General features: G+C 46.4%; 1 protein-coding gene and 1 long non-coding RNA gene across 6 annotated transcripts in view; one reads left to right on the top strand and one right to left on the bottom strand.

Moving 5' to 3' along the window:
• NOCT (nocturnin) overlaps positions 1-11,799 on the top strand; it is a 31,211-nt gene extending 19,412 nt beyond the window's left edge. For 2 of the 3 annotated variants that reach the window (XM_002716938.6, XM_089302869.1), the window contains exons 2-3: positions 8,432-8,701; positions 9,956-11,799. In XM_002716938.6, coding sequence (XP_002716984.1) covers positions 8,432-8,701; positions 9,956-10,791 — 1,106 coding nt within the window. In that variant the 3' untranslated portion in view covers positions 10,792-11,799. Of the gene's footprint in view, positions 1-2,796; positions 2,925-8,431; positions 8,702-9,955 lie in introns of those variants that run through there. The other variant, XM_089302870.1, reaches the window with a different exon arrangement.
• Positions 1-12,468, bottom strand: part of LOC108178087 (uncharacterized) — a 28,288-nt gene extending 15,820 nt beyond the window's left edge. The window contains exons 1-3 of one of the 3 annotated variants that reach the window (XR_011378241.1): positions 12,098-12,468; positions 9,053-9,386; positions 539-667 (exon numbers count right to left, since the gene is read on the bottom strand). This is a non-coding gene — a long non-coding RNA (uncharacterized LOC108178087). Of the gene's footprint in view, positions 1-538; positions 671-9,052; positions 9,960-12,097 lie in introns of those variants that run through there. The other 2 variants (XR_011378240.2, XR_016212274.1) reach the window with 2 other exon arrangements.
• Between the last annotated feature and the right edge of the window lie 8,610 nt (positions 12,469-21,078).

Here is a 21,078-nt window from a genome sequence, read left to right as displayed (position 1 = left end):
TGTCTTTATTTTGATCCTCATGCTAACCCTAGACATGTGAAGACTTAAAATATATGTAGCATGGGAAAAATTCAGTTATATGTTAGTGTTAACTAAATAATTAGCTAATGGCACAGCAGGTGGAAAACATCTTGATCAGCTCTGGTAGTTGAGAGATCTCTTCTGGGTGCAGGTAAGTGAGGAGAAAGGGCAGACTCTCTGAAGTCTTTGCCTGTTTCTAGATTAAGGATCTTCATGGTTCTCAGCTGTGTCTGGGGAGCTTTGAATAACCCCAAAGCCAACCCACACGCCTGTAGAATTTGGTCAGAACAGTAGGATTGACAGGCAGGTAGGAGGGAGGGCTTTGGAAGCCCCCCCCCCCCACCATGGTGAAACCTAGCAGCCCCCAGCTGAGTTTCACTGGTCTGTGATGATTCCAGGTGCATTGTTCTGAGAGGAGAAAGCACCTCTTTATTAGACTCTATAAAGGGTGAGGGGAAGGTGCTGCTCTAGATGAATGTGGTTAGAGACATTGATTGCAAGCAATAACACTACTTACCTAGATGGAGTTTGAGACTCTTGCCGTCAGCCTGGCACAGCCCTGGTCGTTGTGGCCATTTGGGGAGTAAACCAGCATTGGATTGAAGATATCTCTCCCTCTGTAGCTCTGCCTTTCAAATAAATAAATCTTAAAGAAAAACAGCAAAGTAGCATCTTAACCTCTGTGTCAAACGTCCACCCAAAGTATACTTTTCAATTTAAAAAAAGTCAATAAAAGCAGTACTGCCTATCTACCTGCCAGAACTAGTAAATGTAACAGTCTGTATTCCACATAATATAATTAAGATGTTTTCATCAGGGACCTGCGCTTGGTTTAGTAGGCTAAGCCTCCACCTGCAGTGCAAGCATACCACATGGGCGTTGGTTCATGTCCCAGCTGCTCCTCTTCCAATCCAGCTCTCTGCTTATTGCCTGGGAAAACAGCGGAAGATGGCCCAAGTCCTTGGGCCCTGCACTTGTGTGGGAGACCTGGGAGAGACTCCTGGCTCCTGGCTTCAGATCTGCCCAGCTCCGGTTGTAGTGGGTGTTTGGGGAATGAACCAGTGTATGAAAGACCTCTCTCTGTCTGTGGCTCTGCCTCTCAAATAACTAAATGATTTTTTTAAATATGTGATATTGACATGTTGATTCTGAAACATTGTTTTCATCCTGGGTGGAGTTCATAGGGCTTATTTCTGCATGAAAGAATATGAATGAGCTTGCTTTTTTTAAAAAAAGATTTCTTTATTTTGAAAAACAAAATAAAGATTTAATTTTGAAAGGCAAAGTGACAGAAAAAGTGTGACATTCCATCCACTGGTTGACTCCCCAAATGGCTGCAAGAGCCAGGGCTGGGCCAGGGGCTTCATCTGAGTCTCCCACATGGGTAACAGGGACCCAAGTCCTCAGGCCACATACCACTGCCTTCTCAGGCACATCAGGGAGCTGGTTTGGAAGTGGAGCAGCCAAGACTTAAACAAGCACTCTGATGTGGGATGCCAGCATCACAAGTGCACCACAGTGCAAGCCCCTTAAACATTTTAAAAACTTATTTATCTTACTTACTTGAAAGGCGGAGAGAGTTAGTGATAGAGACCCCCCCATATGCTGGTTCACTCCCCAGATGACTGCAACAGCTGTGTGTGTGATCCAGGCTAAAGCCAGGAGCCTGGATGGAACTGAATCCTGGTGTGCATCAGCAGGGAGCTGGAATGGAGAGAAGAGCCAGGACTTGACCTGAGGCATTCAGATGTGAGATGGGGTCATCCCAACAGTGTCTTCACCATTGTGCCAAATCCCCATCTCTCATGTTGACGTCTTACATTACTGAAGTAACGTTTGTCAAATAGGAGAAACCAACACAGACACATCACTGGTAACTGCAGACCCCCTTCAGATCTCTAGCTTTTCCGGTAAAGTCCTGCTATTGGCCTCGGGACACCACACTGCATTTATGTGGCTTCTCTGCTCTCTGATGGTCTTTGAATCGTTCCTTGTTTTCTGAGACTTTGCCAGTTTTGAGGAATGCTGGTCAGGTATTACGTAGACTGTCTCTCAGCTCGGGTTTCCCAGCATTCTTGTCTTGGTTAGCGTGCAGTCATGGGTTCTAGAGAGAAACGTCACAGAGGCAGAGTGCCACTCGTCACGTCTTATGGCGCAGGTGCAGCCATGACTCCCGCTTGGGAGAGTGGCTGTGATCCTCAGGTCAGAGGCATGTTTACCAGCATTCTCCTTGGTGACCCTGGCCCCTCAGTACCCATTTCCAGGTAAATCAGTGACTTCCTGAGTGGTGCTGGGCAGAACCGTTCTGTGCCCTAAAGTTCCGCTGTGCATCTAGTTTGTAGAAACAGCTCCCTCCCCAGCCCCAGCAACCGCTCATCTGTTTCCTTCCCTGCAGTCCTGCCTCTTCCAGAATGTCGGGAATTTTGGAATCACATAATATGTAACTTTTAGGATCTGGCTTCTTTCACTCACCAAATGCTTTAACTCTCATCCCTGCAGCATGAGTCAACGGCTTGTTTTGTTTTTTAAAATCTCTGGATAGTGTTTCATTTTATGGGTGTAGCACAGCTGTTGATCCATTCGCATATTGAAGGGCATCTCAGTCGCTTCCAGCGTTTGGCGATCGTAAATAAACGTGCCGTAAACATTTGCGTGGGTATTTCCCTGTGGATGTAAGTTTTCAGTCTATTTACAGAAGTTCCTAGTTGTGTGAGTTCTGGGCTGGGCGGTAAGTTTTTAATTCATAAAACACTGCCAAACTGTCTTCCAGAGTGACTGTACGTGGGAGGCAGTAAATGGAAGTTTGTGAAGGCTTGGAGCAATTTCTGATTTAAATATTTGCTAGAAATCGCACATTGACGCCACCGGGGCCCGGACTTTGCTTGTAGGAAGATCGTAACACAGTAAGCCAGCAGCTTTGCCAGCCTGGCTGAACTAGATCCTCCAAACTAGAGTGGGGGAGACAGGAGCAAGCCTGGGCCAGAAAGTCAGCGGCTAGCACTGTGCTGACCCAGAGGCAGTGCCTCGCACCGGTAAATGCCTCTCCGATTGTTGTAGGACTTGTGGTCGGTAATCCAAAACACCAAAGCGACTGCTTTTCATAGTTTTGTAGAGAGAGAATCTGGCTTCCTCGTGCCATCCTACCAGAACCCAGAAGTCTCGGCTCCCCTGTAGTGTTCTCCCTCTGCCCTGTCACCCCTCATTCATACACATGCATGCTATGAATGAGCCGAACCTTAAAAAATAAAATTCTGTGGCAGGCGTTTGTCCCAGTGGTTAAGAAACATCTAGGACCGCCTGCATTCTATATCAAGTTCCTGGTTTGAGTCCCAGCTCCTCTTTCACTCCAGCTTCCTAAGTGCACCCTGGGAGGTGGCAGATGGCTCAAGTACTTGAGTCCCTGCCACCCCCATGGGAGACTAGGGTGGAATGCTGGGCTCCTGGCTTCAGCCTGGCCCAGCCCTGGCTGTTGAAGGGATTCAGGGAATGAGCCAAAGGGTGGGAGATCTGTCTCTCTGCCTTCAAATACAGTAAGAAATAAACACGTAAATTTTTTACAATTCTCTTAGCAGTATTCAGTTTCTCTGCCTTTTGGGTAAAATTTCCTTTACATACTCTTCCTCTTCTCACAACTTCACCAAAAATCAGAAAGCCAGTTTCCCACATTGCTAAATCCAGATCCTTTGTCAGTCCTCATTTTCCTTGCACTTCAGATGTCCCCACGTGGCTTATTATTCTCAGAGGATCGCACTCTCCTCATTTTTCTCCTCTGCTTACTGGGCCGCGCTGCCCCACGTGGCTTTCACAGATTCCCACCACCCCTGCCCCTGTCTGTCCTGTAGCTCAGTGTTTCAACCTTGCTTCTCTCTAAAGCCAACTGCGGTCTCCCCTGTGCACTGACATGTCCAGCTCGCACCTCTCCTGAGTGTCAGTCCTGTCCACCTGCAGAACTCCCAGTCCCTGCAACCCAATCAAGTCTCCTAAGTCATCAACAAAACCTGGCGATCCCAACCCCTCAGGCTGCTCATAATCCAGCCAGTTTCCCTGCTTCCACCCTACCCTAGGTCATGGCACCCTCATCTTTTGCCTAAATCATTGTAATTGCTCTCTGATGGGTTTCCTTATGTCTGCCCTTACTTCCCTGTAGTGTAGAATTTTTTTTAAAATATTTATTTATTTGAAAGTCAGAGTTACACAGAGAGAGGAGAAGCAGAGAGAGAGAGAGAGAGAGAGAGAGAGGTCTTCCATCTGATGGTTCACTCCCCAACTGGCTACAACGGCCGGAGCTGCGCCAATCCAAAGCCAGAAGCCAGGAGCTTCTTCCAGGTCTCCCATGCGGGTGCAGGGACCCAAGGACTAGGGCCATTTCCTACTGCTTTCCCAGGCCATAGCAGAAAGCTGGATTGGAAGTAGAGCAGCTGGGACTGGAACCGGTGCCCATATGTGATGCCGGAGATTCAGGCCAGGGCATTAACCCACTGCGCCACAGCGCCGGCCCCAGTGTAGAATATTTTTAATACGTCAGCCAGAGAGAGGTTTAAAATGTAAATCAGATTTTCACTCCTGCTTATAATCCTCCAATTGCTTCTATCCTGGATAAAGACCAAAACCTTTAGAATGGCCCACAAGGTCCTGTATGAGCTGCTACCTTCTGACCCCGTCTTCTTCCGTTCACCCTGTTCAGGCCAGCTTAATCCCCTTGCTTGGCATCTGTGTTCCCTCCTCGGGGTCTTGCACTTGCTGTTCCCTCTGCCTGGAATGTCCTCTCATTGGACTGCTATAAAGCTTTATTTCCATACCATTTCCAGATTTCTGCGCTAATTCCATCCTTTAAAAAAAAATTATTTATTTGAAAAGCAGAAAGAGAGATGGAGAAACAGAGGAAAGATTTTCCACATGCTAGTTCACTCCGCAGATGGACACAACAGCTAGGGCTGGGCCAGGCTAAAGCCAGGAGCCACTGAGTCTCCCACAAGGATGGCAGGAATTCAAGCACTTGGGCCATCATCTGCTACCTTCCCCTGTGCATTAGCAGGAGGCTGGATTGGAAGTGGAGCAGCTGGGACTCCATGTATCTCCGATACAGGATGCTGACATCACAAGCAATTGCTTAACCCATGTGCCACAATGCTGGCCCCTTCAATTTCATCTTTGGCATCTTTTGGGGGGACTTTTTTTTTTAAAGATACATTTATTTATTTATTTATTTATTTGAAAAAGTTACACAGAGAGAGGGAGAGACAGATCTTCCATCTGCTGGTTCATTCCCAAAATGGCCACAACAGCCAGAGCTGGGCTGATCTGAAGCCAGGAGTTTCTTCCAGGTCTCCCACATGGGTGCAGAGGCCCAAGCACTTGGGCCATCTCCCACTGCCTTCCCAGGCCCATTAGCAGAAAGCTGGATCGGAAGTGGAGCAGCCAGGACTCGAACCAATGCTCATAGGGCATGCTTTACCCACTACACCACAGTGCCACCCCCACGGTGAGGGCTCCTTAAGCATCACATGAAATAGCTGCTCCCTATCCACTACTATTCTTGCTTTTTTTTTTTTTTTTTTGTCCATAGCACTTTTCACAGAGCTCACCTGGGCACTCCTGGAGATGGGAATTCTCCCAGGAGGTTTGTTCTCAGAGCTGGGGCTGGGCACGCTCACCGTGTGATGTGATCCCTTGCCATGCTTGCTCGGCCGTTGCCACTTTCTGCCCTCAGCAGACCCCAACCACCAGTGCAGCCACCCACTCTGGAACCCCCCAAACTGTGAGCTAAATAAACTTTTTGTCTATATAAAGTTAGCTGTTGCCTCATATGTTTTGCTGTAGTAAAGGAAACCTAACACAATTTGTGCCTGGTATGCAGTGGGCACTCAAACATTTGAAAAAGAAGAGTGAGGGATGGTTTGTATTTGAAAGAGCAAGGCAGGATGAGGTGGCTGCTACCTAGAATGAACCAATTTCTGCCACATAGCCAAATCCTGTTTCTTTGAAGTCTTTTTCTGGTTACTCTTATCCACCCGTGTTGTTTTACCCATATCATACCCTAGCCTATTCTGAATAATTAGCACTCAACTCTTCTTATTCTCTATAATAATATTTCCCCAAACACTCGTTAACATTTTGAGGTAAAAGAAGAAGCACATATTTTATTGGTATAAGGTGCCTTTCCCAAAACTCAGAATAGGGAATAAGAATAGAAAATTAGGGGCCAGCGTTGTAGCACAGTGGATTACAATGCCAGCATCCCTTATGAGCGCCAGTTCATGTTCTGGTGCTCCACTTCTGATCCAGCTCCCTGCTATGGCCTGGGAAAAGCAGCAGAAAGAAGATGGCCCAAGTGCTTGGGCCCCTGCACCCATGTGAGAGACCTGGATGAAGCTCCTGGCTCCTGGCTTCCACCTGCCCCAGCCCTGGCTGGTTGTGGACATCTGGGGAGTGAACCAGTGGATGGAAGATCTCTCTGCCTCTCCATCTATTACTCTGTTTTTCAAATAAAATAAATCCTTAAAAAAGAATGTAAGACTCAGTAGCCTACTGCAGTGAGACTGTCCTGAGAATTGTGGGATTAGATTAGACTAAGAAGGTTAGAATTTTGCAAGTGATGGTTCCACTACCCAAGAGAAGAAATCACAAAGGTGATTAAGGATGGAAGATCCATCTCCCTTTCCCCACCCCACCCCACCCCGTCTCTCACTTTCTCTGTAACTCTGCCCTTCAGATAGATAGATCTTTAAAAAAAGGGCCAGGGGGAGTGAGGAAACGACGGGGTGCACAGTGAGGACAGAGCCTGGCACACAGGAGGCCCTGAGTGAATTGGAAGGAGGGTGGATGAATTGAAATCTTCCAGAACCGTCTGTGTGCGTCCTACTGTCCTGCTCATTCTGCAGCCCTAATCAGCTTCCCAGGCACTGTAGTGTAGAGGGCTTGTCCTGGGCCGCATTGCTTTTACATACTCTGGCATGGTTTTGCATCAGTCTGTGTTTCCTACAAGATCTGAATGGACAGAATTATAGCAAGAACACTCGCTACTAATTACCTTAGGAGTTTGTCTGCAGCCTGACAGATGTCAAAATTTATTTCTGATTTTAATTACACCATAGTCCCCTGAGTTTGCTGTGGTACCATGAGGACACCATGGCACACAATTTAGTGATCGCAATCCCAAGGAACACTGCTATGCTTACCTGGAGCCACACTTGCACACTGAACTCGAGGATGTATAACTAAGAAGTACAAGGAAGGACTCTGAAAATGGTACTTCCAGCCTGAGAGAAACGGTCCTTGGACTCCTGTGCTCAGATAAGTGAGCAGAGCAACCAAAATGGATTTGAAGTGCTGAATTCAGTTTGGGAACAGGTGTGTGGGGGGCAGGGAGGGAAGGAAAGAAAAAAAGAAAACTTGTGTCTTTCAAGAAAGTACAAGGATCTGGTTATGGCAGGGGTATCAAGATTGATTAGGCAGAGTTGGTGCTCCTCCAAGGTAAACTTGCCCCCAAGTTACATGATAATGAGAAAAAATGGTGGACCTCTAAAAGAGCAAGCAGCACTTTGAGCTGAACTGACAGTTACAGCTTCTCTCATGCTCATGGATTGAGATGGCCCTGTGTTCTCCTCAATGAATTGTCGTCTACTTAAGAGAAAAAGCCAAACACCAGAAAATGCTCATGAATACTTGCTCTTTCCAAGATCCTCCCCCCAACCAGGAAATTCAGAAAAATCAGGAAAAGAGGGTGTCCTGGGTGGCAGTTAGCTGAGCAGCAATAAAAAATTCTTTCTAATCAATTAACTTATCTATCACTTCCTCCCCCCTTCCCCCTAGCGCCTTCTCTGAATTTTAAAAAATTCAACAGATGCTACTGCTCGACACTGTTCACTGAGCCCCACAGAAAGCCCAAGGCTGGACTTCCCTTAACATCGGAGAAGTGGGACATAAACCTAATCTGGCCGTAATGGAGGGCTCTGATCAGATGCTGTGACCCGGGCAGCAGCCTGCTATTGCCTGAACTCTGCCCGGGAGTCACGGGGGCTTTGTAACATTTGATTGTCTACAAGCTCGGCTTCAGGTTTGCCACTGAATTCTATAGAAAAAGTCCTGTGTAATGTTGTTAAGCCTTGTGTTCTAAGATTGGGCTTATAAATTTAAAAAGACAAGTTGTAGGTGAGCAGAGGCGTCAAAGAGCTGTTTACACTCATTGATCAGAGGCTGATTTCATCAGTAGTATTTCAACAGCGAGAGGCTCAGAAACTCCTTTTCTCCCCCCACCCTCTGTAGAAACGTCTTTATAATTGAACGTGGCAACACTGCCCTAAATGCAGCGCGTGGTGGTTTTCTTACAGCCCATGCTGTGTCTTTCACTGAGCTGGGTGACAGTCGGAAAGTGGAGCTGACTGTGCGGTTGTGCTCTCCTCCCCTGTAGCGTGTTCCATGGGAAACGGCACGAGCAGACTCTACAGCGCTCTCGCCAAGACGCTAAACAGCAGCGTTGCCTCTCAGCACCCAGAGTATTTGGTGTCACCTGACCCTGAACGTCTGGAGCCCATCGACCCTAAAGAGCTTCTTGAGGAATGCAGGGCCGTCCTGCACACCCGCCCTCCCCGGTTCCAGAGGGACTTTGTGGACCTGAGGACAGATTGCCCCAGCAGCCACCCGCCCATCAGGGTCATGCAGTGGAACATCCTTGCCCAAGGTAGGCCTGATGCTTCTGAGCAGTCACCTTTGCTCTGCGTTCCTTTTTGCTTCCGCACGTGACATCTTCAGTGTGGGGAAGAGGTATGGGCAGATGGAGGTGTAGAAGGATGGGGCAGCTGCGAAGAGCCTGGGGTCAATTCCTGGCTCCAGTCTGGCTCCAGCTCCCTGTGAGGTAGACCCTGTGGGGCTCAGGTGATTGGATTCTTGCCACCCACATGGAATGAGTTTCTGGCTCCCAGATTTGACCCCACTGGGAGGGGACATCGCAGCCATTTGAGTGAAATAATTGAATGAGAGCTCTCTGTCCCTCTGCCTCTCGAATATATTTTTTAAAAGATTTATTCCTTACCTTCCATGCTTATAGGCTATCCAAGAACAATGAAAGTCTGTCTTCAGCACATCCAAATGTCAAGTTTGACTTCTTTAGGAATTTAATGGAATAGCCTCCAACTTTGTGTTCTCCAGGCTTCAAGTCCATAGCACTGAGATAGCATTTGCAGAGAGGAACTGAATGGGTAGCAGAGAACTTTCTGTAGGGAATGGCAGTTGTGGGAAAGGGGGATTGGGGAGTGCTTCTAGGTATACTTGTGGCGAGACTCTAAACCATACTCATCTTCATAACTTGAGACCAAAAAGATGCAGCTTCAATTCTCCGTAGCATAGAAAGGATTCCTTTCCTGTGTCTTTTGAATTAAAAAAACATGCTGTCAGTCAATGTTCTATAGCGTTTAAGAAAAAGCAACAGGCCTCACTTTTTTTTTTCTACAAAAGGAGGAATACTTCTGACTTATCAATCTTTGATTCTTTTATTTTTCCAGGTTTTCATGCATAAGTAGGAAAAGCAGCCTGCACTAATTAGGTCCCATTCATTCTGAATAGTGCATGCTAACCTCCATTCACGTGGCTTTATTAGCATCAGTGTTCAAACTTACAGGTTCATATACCTGAATTTGTGTGGCTTGACACAGTTAGATCCCCGGGACTGCAGAGAACACTGTTTTCCTAACTGAAGGTCCAACCAAAGATCCTATGTGTTGTCATGCAAAAGAAAAAATCAGTTGCTAGCTCCCTCCACGTGGTGGGCAGTTCCTTTGCATAGTGTAGGTGCGTTCTTGCAGCACCGAGCAGGTAAGCAGGTGCCCCGGAGGCAGCTACACCGAGGAAGCATGCAGAGGGGCTGGGGTTGGGCCCAGCAGAGCCGAGGCGGCTCCTGGGCACGTTCTGTAGAAGCTGACTGCCTTTTTCTTTTCAGCTCTTGGCGAAGGCAAAGACAACTTTGTCCAGTGTCCTCTTGAGGCCCTCAAGTGGGAAGAAAGGAAGTGTCTCATCCTAGAAGAAATCCTAGCCTACCAGCCTGATATATTGTGCCTCCAAGAGGTGGACCACTACTTCGACACTTTCCAGCCACTCCTCAGCAGACTGGGCTATCAAGGCACATTTTTCCCCAAGCCCTGGTCACCCTGTCTAGATGTAGAGCACAACAATGGCCCAGATGGCTGTGCCTTGTTTTTTCTCCAAAATCGATTCAAGCTCGTCAACAGCGCCAATATTAGGCTGACGGCTATGACCCTGAAAACCAATCAGGTGGCCATCGCGCAGACCCTCGAGTGCAAGGAATCGGGCCGGCAGTTCTGCATCGCCGTCACCCACTTAAAAGCACGCACTGGCTGGGAACGGTTTCGGTCAGCGCAGGGCTGTGACCTCCTCCAGAACCTGCAGAACATCACGCAAGGAGCCAAGATTCCTCTTATTGTTTGCGGGGACTTCAATGCGGAGCCAACAGAAGAGGTCTACAAACACTTTGCTTCCTCCAGCCTCAACCTGAACAGCGCCTACAAGCTGCTGAGCGCTGACGGGCAGTCGGAGCCGCCCTACACCACGTGGAAGATCCGAACCTCGGGGGAGTGCCGGCACACGCTGGACTACATCTGGTACTCTAAGCACGCACTCAGCGTGAGGTCCGCGCTGGATCTACTCACCGAAGAACAGATTGGACCCAACCGGCTACCGTCCTTCAATTACCCCTCAGACCACCTGTCGCTGGTGTGTGACTTCAGCTTTAACGAGGAATCCGATGCACTTTTATAAAAAGGCCCTCCTGCATCTGTGTGATCACAAGTCTTAACCAGGGATGTTTCAGGAAACTGAAATAGGATACGAAGCTGCCTGAGGAAGGATTCCTAGTTTCTAACGCTTCACTTTCCATGTTGCCAGCATGCCCTTGGGAAAAGTTAGTTCACAAACCCTTTCCATTAAAGCCTACAGCAGATAAAGCTGTTTGCACTCCGGTTCTGGCTTGTATTCTTTCCTTTCCCTCAGCATTACAACTTGATCATGTAAGGGCATTCAATTAGGCTCATTTCCAGTTCGAGGAGGCTGTAAAAACTCCTTCGTCATTAACAAGTATATAGATTTCTCTAGATGGCGTTTCAGGTTATTTATTTGTGGGTTTTTAATATGTCAGCAAGACATGCATGGCAATATTTATTTTTTTATATATTCATGTAGAATTAAGTAAATGAATTAGCATCATGAACATTTTAGAACCATGCAAAACACAAGCCGTAATAATATGTGTACAAAGGCACCATGTGGCCTGCAAGTCTGTGTTATTTAAGTGCATCAGGTCTTCTTGATGCAGTCTGCATTAACTAATCCTTGCTCTGCCTCCACGTTCCCCACTATTGTGTTTCTGGAAGATATTTCCAATTAGTCCCCAATTATTTTAATCAATTAATTTTCGTTGTTTAATCACTTATGTATGTATGCATTTCTACTGGAATAATACTGGTATACATTTTTAGTGCTCGACACCGTCCTTTGCACTGGAACGTTTTCCACATAGCTTGTTTCGCAGCGGTTATGTGGCGGTGGCTAACAGTCCATGGGCCCTTCTGTTCAGATGGGAAACTTTCTAGAAAGCCTGTTAATGGGCTGTCATTGAAACTGCCCAAGATTACTGGATGACTGGTTCAAAACATCTAGAAAGCAGAATGTGGAAAAGTAGAAAGATATTCTGGTAAAAATAACAGGTGAAGCCTCTCAATATTTTAATGTATGAGTTGCAAATGTTTAATAAATGGTCTTTTAAAGCTAGTGTTTAATATCTGGTCTTTTTAGTCTGTAAGAACCTGGGATAGACAGGACCTTTATGTTACGTGGTGACCCACAGTAGCCATTTACCCTAGACCCCTACTTTGATGGATTTGGAATTGGGTGTTTATATGGTAGCTTCAGCACTGAGGTCGAGTTCCTGTAGCCGCTTCATGCAAATACTGGGACTGGACTCTGTAACACCGTATACCGTATGCACACAAGCTTGGTTCAGATCTTGGCGTGACCATAATCACTGATTAGAACATGTGTTAGTGTAAACATTCAGTATTGAGCTTACCTTCCCAAAGTGCCAGCCTGCAGAGAAGTCGTGCCAGCCGTCAGCAAGTCTGGCTGAGAATGAAAGCCCAGCAGTGTTTGAATTCCTGGTGTTGTCCACCAATCTATGATTTAACAGGGTGCGGAGGTAGAAGGTAGGGATATAGGCAGGTTGGGTGTTACCAATGGGCACAGAGGCTTCTGGAGACAGCAACATGTGACTGCAGTGTGTCAAACTCCTTATGAGTTAGCCTTTGGAGTGACCACGACAGGAGGCTGAACACTTGCTTCAGTGATGGGGCCTTCACTTAAAGGTAATTAAGTGAGCGTTCTGTGTAACACATTTTACAAGTATCTACATCTTGCTGGGTTGCCTTTTGGACCGTCAGTCATCTGAAGGCATAATGGTAAATGACAAATTTGTTCTAAAGGTTAAGTACAGTTTCGAATTCTTTAAGTGTTCCATGCAAAGGTTTCTCTTATCCCAACCCTAAGTCTTTGGTTCTGCTTTTCTTTTTATATCACATACAATATTTTGTCCTTATATAGTAATTTTAGAGAAGGTGAATTGTGCAGATTTGAGAGTGGCATGAATTTTTGTTTCCTTCATACTATATTTCAGTAGATTACATTCTACACAGTGTTAGCAATGACTGCCTCAATTTATCTGAAAGCTTTATGGTATATACCTAGGAAGAAACTAGGTTTTGAGTTCCTTAACCTTTGGCCCTACAAGTTTTACATACAATCCCCAAATGGTCACAATGACCAGGGCTGGGCTGGGGCGAAGCCAGGAGCCTGGGACTTCATCCATGTCTCCCACGTGGGTGATAGAAGCCCAAGCACTTGAGCCACCTTCCACTGCTTTCCCAAGTGCATCAGTAGGGAGCTGAACCTTAAGTGGAGTGGCCAGTACTTGAACCAGAATTCCATATGGAATGTTGGCAGCACAGGTGGTAGCCTAACCTGCTGTACCACAAAAGAATTTGTTTTTAAGATTTTAGGCCGGCGCCGCGGCTCACTAGGCTAATCCTCCGCCTAGCGGCGCCAGCACACCGGGTTCTAGTCCCGGTCAGGGCGCCGGATTCTGTCCCGGTTGCCCCTCTTCCAGGCCAGCCCTCTGCTGTGGCCAGGGAGTGCAGTGGAGGATGGCCCAGGTGCTTGGGCCCTGCACCCCATGGGAGACCAGGAAAAGCACCTGGCTCCTGGCTCCTGCCATCGGATCAGCGCGGTGCGCCGGCCGCAGCGCGCCGGCCGCGGCGGCCATTGGAGGGTGAACCAACGGCAAAGGAAGACCTTTCTCTCTGTCTCTCTCTCTCACTGTCCACTCTGCCTGTCAAAAAAAAAAAAAAAAAAAATTAAAAAAAAAAAAAGATTTTATTTATTTGAGAGGGTTACAGACAAGAGAGAGGGAGAGTCAGAAAGGTCTTCCATCCATTGGTTTCCACCCCCAATGGCCACAATGGCCCGAGCTAACTGATCCATAGCCAAGAGCCAGGAGCTTCTTCTGGTTCCCCCCATGGATGCAGGAAGCCCAAGCACTTGGGCCATCTTCTACTGCTTTCCCAGGCCATAGCAGAGAGCTGGATTGGAAGAGCAGCCAGAACTCAAACTGGTGCCCATTTAGGATACTGGCACCACAGGCAGACGCTTAGCCCACTATGCCACAGCACCAACGCCTCCAAGTAGAATCTTAGAATCTTTAGGAGTTCACAAGGTCAAATAATTTGAACAAAATGACAACTAATGGTATCTGAGCTAAGATTCAAATCTGGGACTGTCTCAACTCCAAAGTGTCTGCTTCTGTCCTACCACCACATTCCTTTGGCTCTGAGCGAGGACACACAGGAGACAGGTGATGTGGGGGAGCAAGAGATTTGTTACATGAAAAATTGTCAAACCATGTAAGTGATTTTTGTAGGGCAATTACATTTTATCACATGAGAAGCACGAAACAGTGGTTGATAGAGATTTCCGTTATGCTGACACAGTAGTCTAATTTTGCCTAGAACATCTGATATTGTTTGCATACTTCAATGGTAGCTTATATGAAATGAAGCAGTAAGAGCAGCCATGCTAGTCGTGTTTAAAACTAAAGGAAGAAATAGATGCAAACATTCTGTTTCTAAACCATTTTCTAAGACATCCAAGATTTGTTAACACTGAAGGGAATGCTGCATATAATTAGATAATGTGCCTCAGACTCGAACAATTTGTAAGACTCAAATTCTAAAAAGGTAAAATTAAAACATGGATAATTTCAATTTTAGAAAAAAAAATCCCAAAAGTGAATGTGCTTACATAAAGAGCACTGATTAATTTTTAAAGGGATGTATAAAAATATGGCACATGGCTCATGTTGTGATGTAGCAGGTTAAGCCACCACCTGCAACACTGGCATCCCATATGGATGCTGGTTCACGTTTCAGCTTTTCCACTTCCGATCCAGCTCCTTGCTAATGGTCTAGAAAAGCAGTGAAAGAAAGCCCAACCACATGGGAGACCCAGAGAAGCTACTGGCTCCTGGTTTCAACCTGGCCCAGAGTGAACCAGTGGATGGAAAGACCTCTCTGTCTCTCCTTCTCTCTCTCCAATTCTGCCTTTCAAATAAATAAAACTTCAAAAAGTTGCACAAGCAGCCTTTTTATCCACAAAACACCAAAATGGGATAGTCCTGGACTTGGGCCTATAAAAACTGGGGGAGGGGGCCAGTGTCTACAGTGCCAGCATCCCATATGGGCGCTGGTTCGAGTGCCGGCTGCTCCACTTCCCATCCAGCTCTCTGCTATGGCCTAGGAAAGCAGAAGATGGCCCAAGTCCTTGGACCCTTGCACTCACGTGGGAGCCCGGAGGAAGCTCCTGGCTTTGGATTGGCACAGCTCTGCTGTTGTAGCCATCTGGGGAGTGAACCAGCAGATAGAAGACCTCTCTCTCTGCCTCCCCTTCTCTGTAACTCTGCCTTTCAAATAAATAAATAAAACTAGGGAAGAAGGAAGTGGCAACATTTTCAAGAGCACTGAGCTGAGACTGTGACCCTGAAAGAGGCACACTCTCTGGGGTTCTGCTTTCTCACCCAGAGCCTGTCATCATACTTGCCCTCCTGAGATGTGAGATGTCTATAAAATACTACTGTAGTCATTAAGTGCTTAAAATTCTTTTTTTTTTTTTTTTTTTGACAGGCAGAGTGGACAGTGAGAGAGAGAGACAGAGAGAGAAAGGTCTTCCTTTTGCCGTTGGTTCACCCTCCAATGGCCGCCGCTGCAGCCGGCGCACCGCGCTGATCCGATGGCAGGAGCCAGGATCCAGGTGCTTCTCCTGGTCTCCCATGGGGTGCAGGGCCCAAGCACCTGGGCCATCCTCCACTGCACTCCCTGGCCATAGCAGAGAGCTGGCCTGGAAGAGGGGCAACCGGGACAGAATCCGGCGCCCCGACCGGGACTAGAACCCGGTGTGCCGGCGCCGCAAGGTGGAGGATTAGCCTATTGAGCCACGGCGCCGGCCAAGTGCTTAAAATTCTAAACAAGGGAATGGCCCTATATAGGTCCTATATAGGTTTTTTTTTTTTTTTTTTTTTTTTTTTTTTTTTTTTTGACAGGCAGAGTTAGTGAGAGAGAAAGGTCTTCCTTCCATTGGTTCAACCCCCCCCCCCCCCATGGCACCGCGCTGACCCGAAGCAGGGAGCCAGGTGCTTATCCTGGTCTCTCAGGCGGGTGCAGGGCCCAAGGACCTGGGCCATCCTCCACTGCACTCCCGGGCCACAGCAGAGAGCTGGACTGGAAGAGGAGCAACTGGGACAGAATTCGGTGCCCCAATCAGGACTAGAACCTGGGGTGCTAATTCATGCTAATAGCCCTTCCATTTCAAAGGGCAGAACCAAGTGTTAATAGAAAAATAAGCCCAAAACCAGGGAGGCACTGATACAATGGCAAGAAATTAGTTATCCCTCAGCACTGGCAATTATTCCTCCTTGAGGCAGAGGTGAGGCTGTAAATTAGTGAACAGGTTCTTTAGTTTCATGAGCAGTTGTCAGTCCTGTTTTGGTTTGTAAGTAGAAACACCTGCCTTTCTATCACAATAGCCACAGCATAGGTTCTTGCTCCCTGAATTTCTTTGCAAGAAATTCGCATAACATCAGGCATGTAGACAAAGCAAATTCTCCTGGCAGAATGCTTAAGTTTTTGCTGCTTCCAACAACCTGGTAAAATTCAACTATGTAAATATGAATCTCCACTGTTTGGCTGCCAAGAACCTGAAAACCAGTTTATAGCTGAACTCTAATTCAGTCTTGGTCTCCCATGTGGGTGGCTGTGACCCAACTGTCTTACAACTCAGAGCTTGCAGTTGGATTAGATCTTATTTTGCCCTTTTGGACAGTGATAGCTATCACTTATGTTAGAAAAAGACAATCAACTGCTGGTTCATTCCCCCAAATGTCCACAGCAGCCAGGCCTGGACCAGGCTGGGGTGAGAGGCATGAACTCCATCCTGATTTTCCACCTGAGTAACAGGGACTCACACACTTGAACCATCACTTGTTGCCTCCCAGGCACATTAGCAGGAAGCTGGATCACAAGCAGAGGTGGGACTCAAATCCCAGAAACCCCAATATGGGATGCTGGCATCCCAAGGAATAGGATAACAATGCCTAATCCAGACAAAATTTTCTTAAAGCATACAATGGAATGGGAGCAAATGATATGCTGGGAAAACACAACTCTGTTTTGCAGTCTACTTATACCTCACTTTTATTTTTTAATATTTTGAATGGAACAACTGTTTTACTTGTATTGTTTTCATTTTGGAAGCTGTGATAGTTTTTAAGTCTTTTTTTTTTTTTAATTTTTTTTTTAAAGACTTACTTGAAGGACCAAGTTACATAGACAAGTGGAGACAGAGAGATACAGAGATCTTCCATCGCTGGTTCACTCCCCAAATGGCTGTAACAACCGGAGCTGAGCCAATCCAAAGCCAGGAGCCAGAAGCTTCTTCTGGGTCTCCCACATGGGTGCAGGGGCCCAAGGATTTGGGCCATCTTCTACTGCTTTCCCAGGTACCACCACGGAGAGTTGGTGATTTACTAGAAAGGTGACTGTAATGTCATTTACTGGGCAAGAATGAACCGTTTGAAGAAAAAGAGTGTTAAATTGCACATTCAGGAAGAAACAGCCAGTTTGCAATCAGATAAAATGATCTAAGCTAGACCAGTGGAACTGGTAATAAAAACTAGTGGAGGAGCCAGCACTGTGGCAAAGTGGGTAAAGCCGCCGCCTGCAGTGCCAGCATCCTATATGGGTGCCAGTTCGAATCTCCACTGCTCCTCTTCTGATCCAGCTCTCTGCTATGGCCTGGGAAAGCAGCAGAAGATGGCCCAAGTACCTGGGCCCCTGCACCCGCATGGGAGACCCAGAAGAAGCTCCTGACTCCTGGCTCCTGGCTTTGGATATGCACAGCTCTGGCCGTTGCAGCCATCCGGGGAGTGAACCAGCGGGTGGAAGACCTTTCTCTTTCTCTGACTCTTTGTAATTCTGCCTTTCAAATAAATAAATAAATCTTAAAAAAATTAAAGTGAAATAACATTCAATAGTGTTCACTATGTGTCAGCTTATAAATCCTTAACATTAACTAATTCATTTAACTCCTTATAACTCTGAGGAAAAGAGCCTCTCTCTATAGATAGACCCTTTCTTGAAAAGTCGAATGGAATCCAAATAAGAGTCAGTTACACAGGAAGTAAACCAGAGGAGTGTCATCAAAAATCAAACACGTTTTCAGAAATAGCCAGAGAAATAAGGTAACATGAAAAATGGTGTCTATGTGGCTTGACAATTGAGGTACTGGAGACTTCAATGAGATCTGTTTGAAAGCCAAAATTCACACTGAAGGCTACTAGCTGAAGGAAAAGCAGAGACAGAGAGAGGTCATTAAATGTTGGGACAAGGAGACCAGGGAGTTAAGGCTGGACACGAGTAAGTAGGACCTCTGGTAGTAAGAGATCCAGAAATGGAGGGAATTCACAGCTCATGACCACACTTACTTTAATGAGGTATAACAAGGACCAGCATCACGGCATAGCAGGTCAAGAAAACACCCGTGATGCTGACAAATTCCCAGTGCCAGTCTGAGTCCCAGCTGCTCCACTTCCAATTCAGCTCCCTGCTAATGTGCCTGGAAAAGCAGCATATAATGGCCACACAGGTGCTTGGGCCCTGCTTCCCACATGGGAGACTTAGATGGAGTTCCTGGCTCCTGGCTTCAGACTGGCCCATCTCCATCCACTGCAGCCATCTGGGGAGGGAACCAGCGGATGAAAGTGTGCTCTTGAGTTCTGTCACTCTGCCTTTCAAGAGCTGAGATTAAAAAACCTAAACCACTGATCTTTCAATAAACAGACACTAATAAGGGGTGGCTGTTTGGTGCAGGAGTTAGCACACTTAGAATGCTCACATCCAGTATCAGAATGCCTAGATTAAGCCCCAGCTCCACTTCTGATTTCAGCTTTCTGCTAATGCACACCCTACAAGGCAGCAGGTGATGGATCCAGTACTTGGGTCCTGCCACCCACATGGGAGATCCAGATTGAGTTCCCAGCTCTTTGTAGGCTTGGCCCAGATTTGGCTCCAAGATTTGGGAGTATCTGGGGAGTGAACCAGTGGATGGAAGATCTGTGTCTCCCTCTAACATTGCCTTTCAAATAAATAAATAAATCTTTTAAAAAATTCTTTTGCACCAGAATGAGCTTTTCAATTCATTTTTCATGAACCTTTTTTTATTTTAGAGATTTTATTTACTTGAAACACAGACTTAAAAAGAGAGAAAGAGAGACAGAGAAAGGTCTTCCATCCACTGGTTCACTCCCCAAATGGCCAAAATGACTGGAGTTGAACTGATCTGAAGCCAGGAGCCTGGAGTTTCTTCCGGGTCTCCCTCGTGTGTGCAGGGGCCCAAGTCCAGCCTCTGCTTTCTCAGGATCATTAGCAGGGAGCTGGATTGGAAGAGGAGCAGCCTACACTTGAACCGGTGCCTATATGGGATGCCAGGGCTTTAACCTGCTGTGGCACAGAGCCAGCCCCTTCCATGAACTTTTTTTAAAAAGATTTATTTATTTATTTGAAAGGCAGAGTTACACAGAGAGGAGAGGCAGAGAGAGGTCTTCCATCCACTGGTTCACTCCCCAGTTGGCTGCAACAGCAATAGCTGGATCAGAAGTGGAGCAGCTGGGTCTCAAACTGGCCCCCAGATGGGAGGCTGGCATTGCAGGTGGAGGCTTTACCCACTATGCTGCAGCCCCAGCCCCTTTATGAATTTTTTAAAAGTATCCTTGTATACTGTCTACATGTATGCTTCCAAACCTAGACTTCAGATAAATTTATTTTGAAAGAGACATAACATTTCTAAATACAGAGGTAAACTAGGCAAGCCTGGTTTAACCTAGTTAGAACTGCCTTTTGCTGTCCTCTGTAGGATGTGGTTTAGATTAACAAATGCTTCCAAAGTCATGTCTGAGCCGAGTGTTATAGGCTCAGCACTTCGGACCAGTTACAGATATGGTGTAAAATAGAATCTTTGCCCTAGGAGAGTATTATGGAAGCCCTGAATGAACAAAAAAGAATACAATAATACAATTAAGTGTTTGTTTTTTTTTTTTTTTTTTTTTTTGACAGGCAGGAGTGGACAGTGAGAGAGAGAGAGACAGAGAGAAAGGTCTTCCTTTGCCGGTGGTTCACCCTCCAATGGCCGCCACGGCTGGCACACTGCAGCCAGCGTACCGCACTGATCCGAAGCCAGGAGCCAGGTGATTCTCCTGGTCTCCCATGCGGGTGCAGGGCCCAAGTACTTGGGCCATCCTCCACTGCACTCCTGGGCCACAGCAGAGAGCTGGCCTGGAAGAGGGGCAACCAGGATAGAATCCGGCGCCCTGACCGGAACTAGAACCCGGTGTGCCAGTGCCGCAAGGCGGAGGATTAGCCTAGTGAGCCACGGCGCCAGCCTCAATTAAGTTTTGAAAGCTAAAATACTTAGAATATGTTTTAAAAGGAGATGCATCTAGGGGCCGGCACCGTGGCTCACTTGGTTAATCCTCCATCTGCAGCGCCGGCATCCCATATGGGCGCCAGTTCTAGTCCCAGCTGCTCCTCTCCCAGTCCAGCTTTCTGCTGTGGCCTGGGAGGGCAGTGGAGGATGGCCCAAGTGCTTGGGCCCCTGCACCCGCATGGGAGACCAGGGAGAAGCACCTGGCTCCTGGCTTTGGATTGGTGCAGCACCAGGTAAACCTGGGGAGTAAACCAAAGGATGGAAGACCTCTCTGTAATTCTGCCTCTCAAGTAAATAAATAAATATTTAAAATAAAAAAGGAGGTAGAATTTGTTGAATAACTCCCAAATGGAGTAGGACCCAAATGAGTTTTTCTTTGAGATTTTATTAAAAACTACCATAAGTTATGTTTATGAGAAGATAAAAGATTAGAAAGGAAGCTGTTTTATAAAATTCTGACCAAATTCACAAGTGCATAAAGGCCAAAAAATATTTAGTATAACCTCGTGTAAATTCCTAAAAAGCAGACAACTTTTCTCTATTGTAGAAAAAGCATTAAGATGCAGACTGGTAGGACCCAGTTTTGTGTGAAATTCGGTAATTCATGTAATCCTGCTGGTACTTCAATTTGCTAATCTGTAAAAATACTAAAACATGATTTATTCTTCTTACCCTCAAAAGGTCTGACTGAGAAACAAATGGTCTAATTTGAAAAAAGTTCTTTAGGTACAGCCAACTATAATACTAAATTCATTATTGTAGGTAGAACATTATAGTTTGTGATGATGGTGGAAAAGGAATTGGTGACATGCAGATATCTGCCAAATATTAATACAATGGAATGAAACAAAGTAGAATTTCTTCACAAAACAGGAAGGAGAAACGAGACTGCTATTACTTCTTAACTACAAAACATCTCTATGCTGGCTTTTGAATATTGTTAAAAATATCACCAGAGACCAAAGCACAAGA

Source organism: Oryctolagus cuniculus, chromosome 8 (genome assembly GCF_051225735.1).
Source record: "Oryctolagus cuniculus isolate XC-2025 breed Fujian yellow rabbit chromosome 8, ASM5122573v1, whole genome shotgun sequence".
Lineage (NCBI taxonomy): Eukaryota > Metazoa > Chordata > Mammalia > Lagomorpha > Leporidae > Oryctolagus > Oryctolagus cuniculus.
This window is presented reverse-complemented; position numbering and strand designations above follow the sequence as displayed.